The 9361-nt window shown below is 43.6% G+C and overlaps 1 protein-coding gene across 2 annotated transcripts; it reads left to right on the top strand.

Moving 5' to 3' along the window:
• The first annotated feature begins 755 nt into the window (after positions 1-755).
• Positions 756-9157, top strand: bmf2 (BCL2 modifying factor 2). Of its 2 annotated transcripts, XM_080491391.1 has the most exons (5): positions 762-877; positions 1140-1234; positions 3721-3960; positions 5183-5421; positions 7843-9157. In XM_080491391.1, exons 1-5 carry the CDS (start codon positions 774-776, stop codon positions 7957-7959), a joined length of 795 nt encoding a protein of 264 aa, XP_080347517.1. In that variant the 5' UTR covers positions 762-773; the 3' UTR covers positions 7960-9157. The 2 variants fall into 2 exon arrangements, with proteins under 2 accessions (XP_080347518.1, XP_080347517.1); XM_080491392.1 differs by lacking the exon at positions 1140-1234 and having other exon boundaries at positions 756-877.
• Positions 9158-9361: the final 204 nt, after the last annotated feature.

Below are 9361 nucleotides of genomic sequence, written 5' to 3'. Positions count from 1 at the left end.
ATACACGAAGCAGAAGGCGGGACCAAAACAAACCGCCTGATTGGTCCGCTGCGTGTCACCAGCTTATGGTTCTCTTAAAGGGCCATACACATTTTTATTTTTTTTATTCCTTTCACAACAATACAGCGTGCGCTCGACACATTAGGCAAAAACACCGTTTAAAATTAGCAGTAGCTTTTTTACATTGTTATGGAATAAGTGCACAAAGAAAAATGTACGGATGAGCCTGCAATTGCAATTGGCATTCAGTGAAAAATAATCGAATATATATATATATATTTATTTTTTATTTTTTTCACTGAATGCCAATTGTATATATATATATTAGATTATTGTCACTGAATCACTCACTTATACATGTTAAACTATTTAAATGAGCAAAACGTGGGTCTTCTATAATAATAATAAAGTGGAATATTTTAATGTTGTGATGCTTATAGGCGGCAATGTTTCTACTTTATGTATTTATCAATTTTTAGATGTTACTTGGCCATTTCCAGTTTGCCATCTCTATCAGTTGACTCAAATCACCTTTCCACATCAACCACCTTTCGATATATTCCCAATATAAATGTTAGCATGCAAAAAACAAAAACAAGAAAAAAAGAAAATTAGCAGTGAGTCCTCCTTTCAATGTGTTGGATTTGCATATCAACCGTGTGGCTGACTCTGTTCCTTTCACATTATTAAGGAAAGGCGGGTCCGAGCTGCAGGGGCGGATCGTTTAGACACGGAGAGAAAAAAAACAACCCGGAGTTGTTGAGTGGCTACAAATGCAAAGAGGAATACTAGTCTCATCACCACAGTCAGTTGGAAACACGGTAACAGCAAGTTGTCAAGATACCACCGATCACAACGGAAAACGCATTTACTGGCGGTGAGTGAGTTCGGCTTGTTCTCACATTTTGATGTAATGGTTGGACGCGCGTAAAGAAAAGCGCACCGCTCCGCTGCGCGGTCCGGGTTTGAAGGGAGTTTATGCTGAAGTGGGCGCGCACCGCACGCACAGGCTGGGCATGTCCGGGCAGAGACGGGGTGATTGAGCGGACCTACTGGGCGATTGGCAAATGGGAGCGGGGCACTTGAGTTATATCTACTCGCTTTTTCATATCGGCGATACTTCTCTCGCTTGTCTTCAGGAACGAAGTGGATCGTTTGCGGCTCCCGGCTGATGTTACATTGTTTTTGATAAGCCACTGTCTCTCTGCAGCGTCTTCATTACACAATAAGACAGGTAATACATATGAGATTGTTTTCCATGCACTAGAGAAATCAATGCGTAAAAGGCTTTGCTCTGTCTATTTAGCGCAGTAAGCAGTGAATGTGCTGACTTTGTCTTGCATTTGGAGGGAAAAACTGGCGAAATGATGGGAAAGTGTCACCCCATGATAACGAGAAATGAAGCAGAACCTGGAGATACTGTCCTCAGTCTTTAAGTTAGTTGTATCTGTCGCGGGTTCAAATTGGGTTATCGTCCCATACTTCAAAAGGTGATCGAGGACACATTGTTTTTCAAAGAATAACTTTTTTTTAATCAGTGCTTCTTAATATCTCCCTTTAGTATTTGTATTATGATATAGCTTTGAAACTACTTCTGAATTAGAAGATGTGAAGGCAGCTCATGGATGGACGTTGTGTCCCCAGCGAAGGGAGGTGAAGCTTCGCGTGTTTACGCACAGAGCTGCCCGGGAGAACGCGCTCTTGGTGCGGCTATAGCGCAGCACATGTCCAGGTGGTCCCGAAGAGATGACCGATCTCACATCAACTGACACAAACAAATGAATTAATTCTCTCGTTTGCAATCTCATGATGGTTGCACCCGAATTTTAACTTTGTCACATAAATAACGCTTATTTCACCATGCGAATAAGCTCCAAAATACAATCCATTTACACACTGTCATTCAATTTTCCAGTGATGAAAGAGGGTGAAGTTCATAGTTTTTGTTGAAGCGAACTGATCTCCACGGGGTATGTATTTCTAGTTACATGAAAGCAGGAGGTGAACTAACAGCTGAGCGCACTGTGTGCGCCCCCCCCCCCCCCCCCTCCCCAGCCCGAGCTGTGCATGGAGCAGTGCCCGTGCACAGATGGTGCAGCAGAGGGAGCCACTTTCTGCTGGAGCTTTGAGCCTCTCTGACCAGCAGTGTGGTGGCTGCCAGGCCTCCCTGCAGCCCCAGGCAGTGTGTGCGTGTGTGTGAGTGAGCGCTGTGTCTTTCTGTGTGTCTCACTGTCTATGTTTGTTTTTATGTGTCTGACACGATGGTAATATTGCCAGTCCTCCTTATGACTGCCAGTGGAAATTCAAGACAGCGCTTGCAATGTCACTGACACACTACACAAGTGCCCGTTTACTTGTAACTTGATGCACAGCTGCAGAGATGCCCCTGCTGCTTTCATGGCATTGATTAATTCACTACTTAACTTTCCTGCATGCAGAAGGTTATACAAATTAGAGGTCCTTTGAATTTCAGTAAAGCACATCTAATTAGCCCTGCATGTCACAATGGACTGACCTCACTCTTAATTGGCTGGGAAGTAATGGTCAGAGGGTGTGAATACTCAACAGTTATATTTTCTGCTTACAAATGAGCAGACAGTGTGATTCAACGTTATAACCTTGGTTTCAGATGTGTGAAATGACATAATGCAAAGGCGCACTTTCACAAAGAGATACCTGAGTAGGGCCGCCCTGTTAAGTAAACACAGTACCAGTGGATCCACTTTCAGCTTTCGCATCTGGCGGCAGAGCCTGTTTGTCTGCACTCGTGCAACAAAAGACAAAGACAAGCACCCCTGACAAAAAGATATTACAGTAGTGAACAGATTGTGGTATGTGGCCAACAAGGAAGAGTGTTTGTGTTCAGCAGGCATAACGGAGTGAAACTTGCAGTCTCACATGCAGCACATGGTCGAGCCAAAACTTTGGTCTCACTAACATTCTTCTGGCTGCTCTGGGTGCGCGCTTATGATGTGTGTGTTTATATTGTGCTGTCTGTGCGGAGTTTAATGCTGAGCTGCAAAATTGTGCAGCGGGAACTTAATCTCCGGACTGCACTCTGCTGTGTGGCGCGCCGTTCAGATTGAGGTGATTCTGAGTGAAAGGAGCCTCTCTGGTGGATCTTTTGGCACTCGATTACAATTTGGCTCCTTGTCAGGGACAGCTTGACAAAATCTGCTTGGGTAGGGAAGCAGAGCCTCTGTAGCATTTTTAGCCGCCCACCGGGTCCCACCACAGTGTGTTTCCATACATTTGGCTCATGTTGCCACTCATAGCTGTATTAAAAACACAGATTATTGATTTTGCTACATCTGGCCTCTTGTATGTTTACTGCGTTTTTTCTGCACGCTCACAGACCCATCTTTGCCTCTGAGATGAGACATCTCCATTTGTTTGTTTTCAGTATTATGACACACAACATAAGCCGCTTACTGGGCTTTATCATGACTAATCATTTATTTGAATTTAATGCAGATGGAGTCAGATAATTTACCATCTGCGAAAGTCTAAAGTCTCCACTGACAGAAGGCAGATATTTGGCAATAATTTGTTTTGTTTGTTTGGTCTTAAAACAAGTCACACCCAAATTACCTACAAGCTCACGATCATAAACATTTACAGTATGAGTCAAACTTAGTTCCCAAAAAAAATGAAGGTCATATTTATCCTACCCAAACACATCCACAAGTTTTCATCTCATCCTCTCCCTCCTCACTCCAGGGAGTTTACCGCTGAGGCATCGGATGGATGATGAGGAGGAGGACATGTCACGGCCCATCTCGCAGCTCTGGGGAACGTCCTTTAGGGAGGTCAAATACGAAGACCGAGCCACACAGATCGCAGCCGGACAAGCACTGGCTGCCGTCACTGCGGCCGTGTCCACGTCGCAGAGCCACAACAACAACAGCATCAACACGCTGCCCTGCGGCTATCACCGACAGCCTCGCATCCCCTTTCACGGTAAGGACAGGCGACCCTGCTGAACTTCTGTGAGGTCGTGGTTGTATTATCTGAATGATGCACATGAAGTGTAACCTCTCAGTCAGTCTTTTACACTCTCCGTATCAATGTTTTCAGAAGCCTGAGCAATTCAGACTACTGTTGTGGTTTTCTGATTCCCACATTTGGCAAAAACAAGACACTCAACACTCGTTAGATCATCTCAAAACAAGTAGGCCTAGAAAAGTATTTATCATGCGGCAGCGGCGTCACTTTGGAGTAAAAATACCAATCATCCTCGTTACACAGTTAAACCTAAATCGAGTTACATGTTGCCAATTTCTTTGCAACTTGCACAAGCAATTCTTAGAATTAAGTAAACAGTGGAAACAATATTTTCATACAAACATAAAGTTACATACCAACACTAATGCGTCCATCAGCTTTAATCCAATAGTTGTTTTCCCATGTGTAATCGAATCAATGTGACATCATGCTAATCAAATTGGATGAATGTTGATGTTGTTGGGTCATCGACTCAAAAATAAGTATATGAGAGCTATCTATTGTTCAGGGTTTAAAATCATCAATATATAAACACCGCTGACTGCGATTACCTTGTCATCCATTGTAATCTCACCAGTAATGGATGTCATGCACTTGGCTTTATGCCAATGTCTCCTCCCTGCAACCGCTCAGTGTCTCAGAGTTAAGTCCACTGCAGAGGAGAACACCGCAGCATTTTGCACACATGATAACACTAAAAAAAAAAAAGTTGTTTTTCTTCCAAGTGGCATGACTGCAGAAATGCATGCTGGAGGGAGAGGATAAACTTGATGACCCGACTCCGTACTCAGCACCAGTCTCTTTAAGACTGTTGATTTACTAAGGTGTTTTAACGTTTCCGCCTATTAACATTCACGTGTATAGTAATTTGTCCAGTCACGAGAGGATCTCATACAACCTGTTTCAGAGGCCATTATGGCAGCATAGTTTCATTGTATGTCTGACAAATGCAGTCAGAGCTGTGTTTGAGAAAATTACTAGTAAACAACATACCTGGCCTCATTGTCAGGCTCTCTGCAGTTTCTGAGTTGTTGTTTTTTTCCACAATCTAGTCTAACTTTAAAAAGCACAACCTGCGTGAAGCTACTTCAATCACACAATGCTGATGAGACTGATGATGCTTTTACAAACCAAAAGACCAACCCAAGTTACAAAAAGCTGGATCTCTCCCTTTTAGGCAACGCTGGATTGCGCTCACATTTTCCCGCTCAGTTTGAGCCCATGGAGGACCGGGGAGAGAGGCAGATTGAAGAGGAGGAAGAGGAGGAGGAGGAGGAGGTGGAGCAGGGCAGGGGGGAAGAAAATGACAGGATGGCAGAGAGGCCCGCGGAGCAGGCGGGGCTGAGCGTTGAGGCGCAAATTGGTCGTAAACTTCGAGAGATGGGAGACAAGTTCCACCAGGATCACGTTGAACTGGTAAGCCTCGGTACTGAGCAGTGAAGATTATCCCTGATGACCTGTTGTTGTGAGCCTCAACCACTTGAATGCACTTTCAAACACAGCGTTGTGGACATCCTTATGTTGGGCAATGAAATGGCGGGTTTTAGAAGACCAGAGCCTGAATGTTTGACTCTTCTGTTCAAAACTTTATTATTTTTTTTTTTTCAGTACTTTCTGAGAAGAACTTGTTTGACAGTTTCGTTGAATGAATAAGCCACATCCTTCATTGGTTAAAAATAACTTTTTTAACCAATTCTTGGTGAAGCGAAACCCTAAACTGTTAATGTGACATGATTTGGTATGAAGCTGTTACATTAAAAAAAAGAAGTAACCCACAAAAGCTTATTGCCCTGAGTTAATTAGCTGCTTAGTCCAGTTTCCAAACTTTGTCCATTTAAATCACACTGCATTGTCTTCAAGCCGAGCATGCCACATAAAACTTGAAACCATTGGGGTGCTGGGAAGGCTTTAGGGAATACTAAATGGGAGTTTAGTGTCGAGGCTCACTGTTTGCAGACATCCTTTGTTAAAAGTTAAGCACACAGACCTCGAGTAATTCATGATAAGTAGTTAATTGTGCATTAATGTTTACAAAGCAGTTACTGTTCTGCCCCAGAGTCCCCATTAGTCACATGCCCACATTAATAAGTACAAATAAACCGAGACGGCTTTCTTATCTGCTGCCGTGACTGCTTCGCCACGGGGATCTGGGTTGACAACAAGGTGTGGTTGACATGTTTTGAAAAGCACTTAACTGACTGGGTACAGGAGAAGGAGAGAGAGAGAGAGAGAGAGAGAGAGAGAGAGAGATTCTACCTGGTAGAAAAAAAAAAGGGAGAACAAATTCAAAGTGAGGAACGGAGTGAAATGAGAGTGGCAGATGGGGAGTTTTGATGGTGGAAGATGGAGGAAGAACAGGTGAGATCGATGCGACTGTCACCAACAGGAGTGAGCAGCGCGTCTGTGTCTGGGTAGACTTGGCCGGCTGTTTATATGCTCGTCTAAAAATAGAACCTGACTCACACACTTATAGACGCAGCCAGTAACGTGACGGCTACCCACAATACCTCAGTTGTCCCGCTGCCTGCCTCAGCATGTGCGTCTTTTGTGTGTTTTGGTTTGCGCGTGTAACTGTGACAGAGAGATAAGAGAACTTTTTTTTCTCTCTCTCTTCTCTTTCTCCGTCGGCGCTCGGGCTGGTTTCATCCTGCAGGATCAGATACTGTCGTCGTAAGAATATTCCAAAGGGAGAAAACTCACAAGTGCTCCTTTATGATATCCAATCACTTCACTGTATTGTCCCGGCTGCTATTGTTAGGCTCTTTTCACTCTTCTTCTCCAAGCAGAAGTTGTCTGTGCGTGGGTTTTTTTTTTTTTTTTTTTTTTTACTCACGTTAAGTACACTGCGCTTGTGGTTTGGGTCGTCTCAGGCACTCGGGCAGCTGTTTCCTAATCATTCAGAGTGTCATATAAACCAGGCACACTCTTCTGCACTATCGCTGCAAATGAGGTGAGAAGGATGAGTTCTACGTGAAACAGTAGAGTACTGTTTAAATAAGCTCAGCGGTGTGGAATTAAGGTAATGAGGGACAATTAGGGTTTCATTTAGTGCTGCTGGTTCAATTCAGTTCAGTTTGCACGCGCTGCATCAAACAGCCTGTGGCAGGACTCTGATTGCCGGGCTGGTGGAGGCCTTGATGAAGAGAGCTGGGGAAAAGATGGTAACAAGAGGGCTTATGCAACAGGCTGCAATGTTCAGAAAGCCAGTGGGAGCTGTGCAGGATCCGAGATGGTGCGGGGGGGGGATAAAGCAGGAGGACCCTCTTTATCTGCTCAAAAATGACAGAGCAGTTTAAGTTATGCTTTGCTGTGTTTTGATAATTACTGGGTTGAGAACAGTGCTGAGGGAGAGCAGAAAGCCATTTCGCGTCTTGATTAGAAGTCGCAGTGCAATATTTAATGAGTGGGAATGTCTGAAGGCAGGTGGAGTAATTTTTATTCAGATGATTGTCACATCCTGGGGTTACAAATGTGTTGTTTCACACCTGATTGCCTGGTAATTTTGATCCCTTAATCAGTCACTCTCTGCTTTAAACACCGAAAGTGTTACAATGAGCCTCGGTGGCGAAACGAGAGCCGCTCAGAAACGAGCCTTGGGTGTGCGTGTGACAGATGTGTTTTCTAGACACAAGTCAGTGTTGTGGAAATAGTCGACGTGGTCACACGGTTTTAACTCGGTGGGTTTACTTTAGTTCACACCAAGGCTTTACCTTTAAAAAAAAACCCTGCAATAATGAAGTCCAAGTGACTCACTCAAGAGGCAAGTTATGAATACCTGTGACCGACTCTGACTATGTACTCATGTCTTCTTTTCTCTTTCTCTCTCTTCATTTGCAGTTTTTGAGGCATCAGAGACAAAACCTGCCTATCTGGATGCGCCTTACCAATGCCCTGTTTGGCTTTTTTTTCCCAAACGAGGTTCTGCTCCCGCGCCTGAGAGGAGAGCAGAGATGAGAGGACGACCCTCCGGCCTTCACCCTCGTTTTCTGAACTGAAAAAAAAAAAAAAAAAAGACGAAAAAAAAAATAAAAGACACAGGACTCTGAAGAGATGGCACTGTAAGATGGAACACGGGTTTGGATTTTTTATTTTTTTTTTTCTAATTGATTATGAAGATGAGATGAAGAAGACACTGGTCACCGCTGGACGGAGACAGACTGCAGAATTTTTTGGTTCTTGCTTCTTTTTTTTTCCTTCATTTTTTTTTCCTTTCTTGCCTCTCCAAAAAGAAGCCATTGTGTTTGAAGAGATATTTTGGAAATATTTGTAAGATTACCTATTTTGTACAGTAAACTGCTCTTTTTATTTGCTATTTTCAAGTCTTGAAGGACCTCCATCAGTCCAGGGAATGCCTTATTCTCTCCTACCGCAGTTCTCACTCTTTTGCATCAAGAAATTTACATGAAATCAATCGATTTTTAAGATTAGGCCACTTTTTTTTTAGAGAGAAAGACTGTGGATGTGGACATTTCTGTGCTGAAGTTACTGATTTAAAAGCTTGAGGACTCAAGGCACATTTCCAATCTGTTTATTATTTTTTTTCCCAAAAAGACAACAAGCCCTGTACTTATCCTTTAACTGCTCCACACTGGCTCATTTGAAAACGGTTGTAGTGACATTGTGGCAGTGTACACACACTGGTGGTGCACTGATGGTCAGTTTCGATGCTGGTTTTAGCTTCCACTATAGACCCAGGGATCTTATGTCAACCTGTGTCTTTCTCATTCGTCAGCATCTCCCGTCTCCAGTATTACTCATGTTGTGAGAGGTGACCTAACGGCCCACTGTGTAGATTCAACCACGTATACTTGAATTCAAGATATTTCACATTTTTCGTCTACCTACGAGCTCCGACATTGTGACCACGGTCTCGGTTAACAGTCATGTCTTTGTTGGACTGTGTGCTTGCTGTTTGCGAAAAATCTGCATTCGTTCTGAAGCCAATCAAGCACAAACAAAGCCGAGCAAATCCCACTCGTGGGATCACGATCAGGGAACCGGAAACAATCAAGACAGCTGGAGATCTTTGGATAAATGGCTTCATTTTCCAAAGATATTCAGTTTAATTGCTGTGGCTGGATTGACAATCGCAATGTTGCCCTTTGCTGCATCGTGGTTTCGCCTGTGGGGAAGATGACATTCAACAGCATTGAAAAAAATAAATAAACGGGGAGGGGGGGGGGGGGGGGGGGGCGCAATATTCAAGCCAGTGGAAAGAGTAACAGCTGTATTTGCAATCAGACTGACATCTACAGATGACATCCTCGGTATCCTCAATGAAATACACCTCCTCATTACAGAATCGTTTTGGGGTTGTAAGAGATGCATTTTTATTTTATTTCACTCCATATGTAAA

This window comes from Lipophrys pholis, assembly GCF_963383615.2.
Source record: "Lipophrys pholis genome assembly, chromosome: 21".
Taxonomy (NCBI): Eukaryota; Metazoa; Chordata; class Actinopteri; order Blenniiformes; family Blenniidae; genus Lipophrys; species Lipophrys pholis.
This window is presented reverse-complemented; position numbering and strand designations above follow the sequence as displayed.

Bases quoted from the DNA above. Each gene is read 5' to 3' on its own strand.
- bmf2 (XM_080491391.1), top strand. From the start codon at position 774: ATGCAAAGAGGAATACTAGTCTCATCACCACAGTCAGTTGGAAACACG. The intron at 878-1,139 runs GTGAGTGAGTTC...GCTTGTCTTCAG, and splicing joins GGAAAACGCATTTACTGGCG to GAACGAAGTGGATCGTTTGC. The intron at 3,961-5,182 runs GTAAGGACAGGC...TCTCCCTTTTAG, and splicing joins GCCTCGCATCCCCTTTCACG to GCAACGCTGGATTGCGCTCA.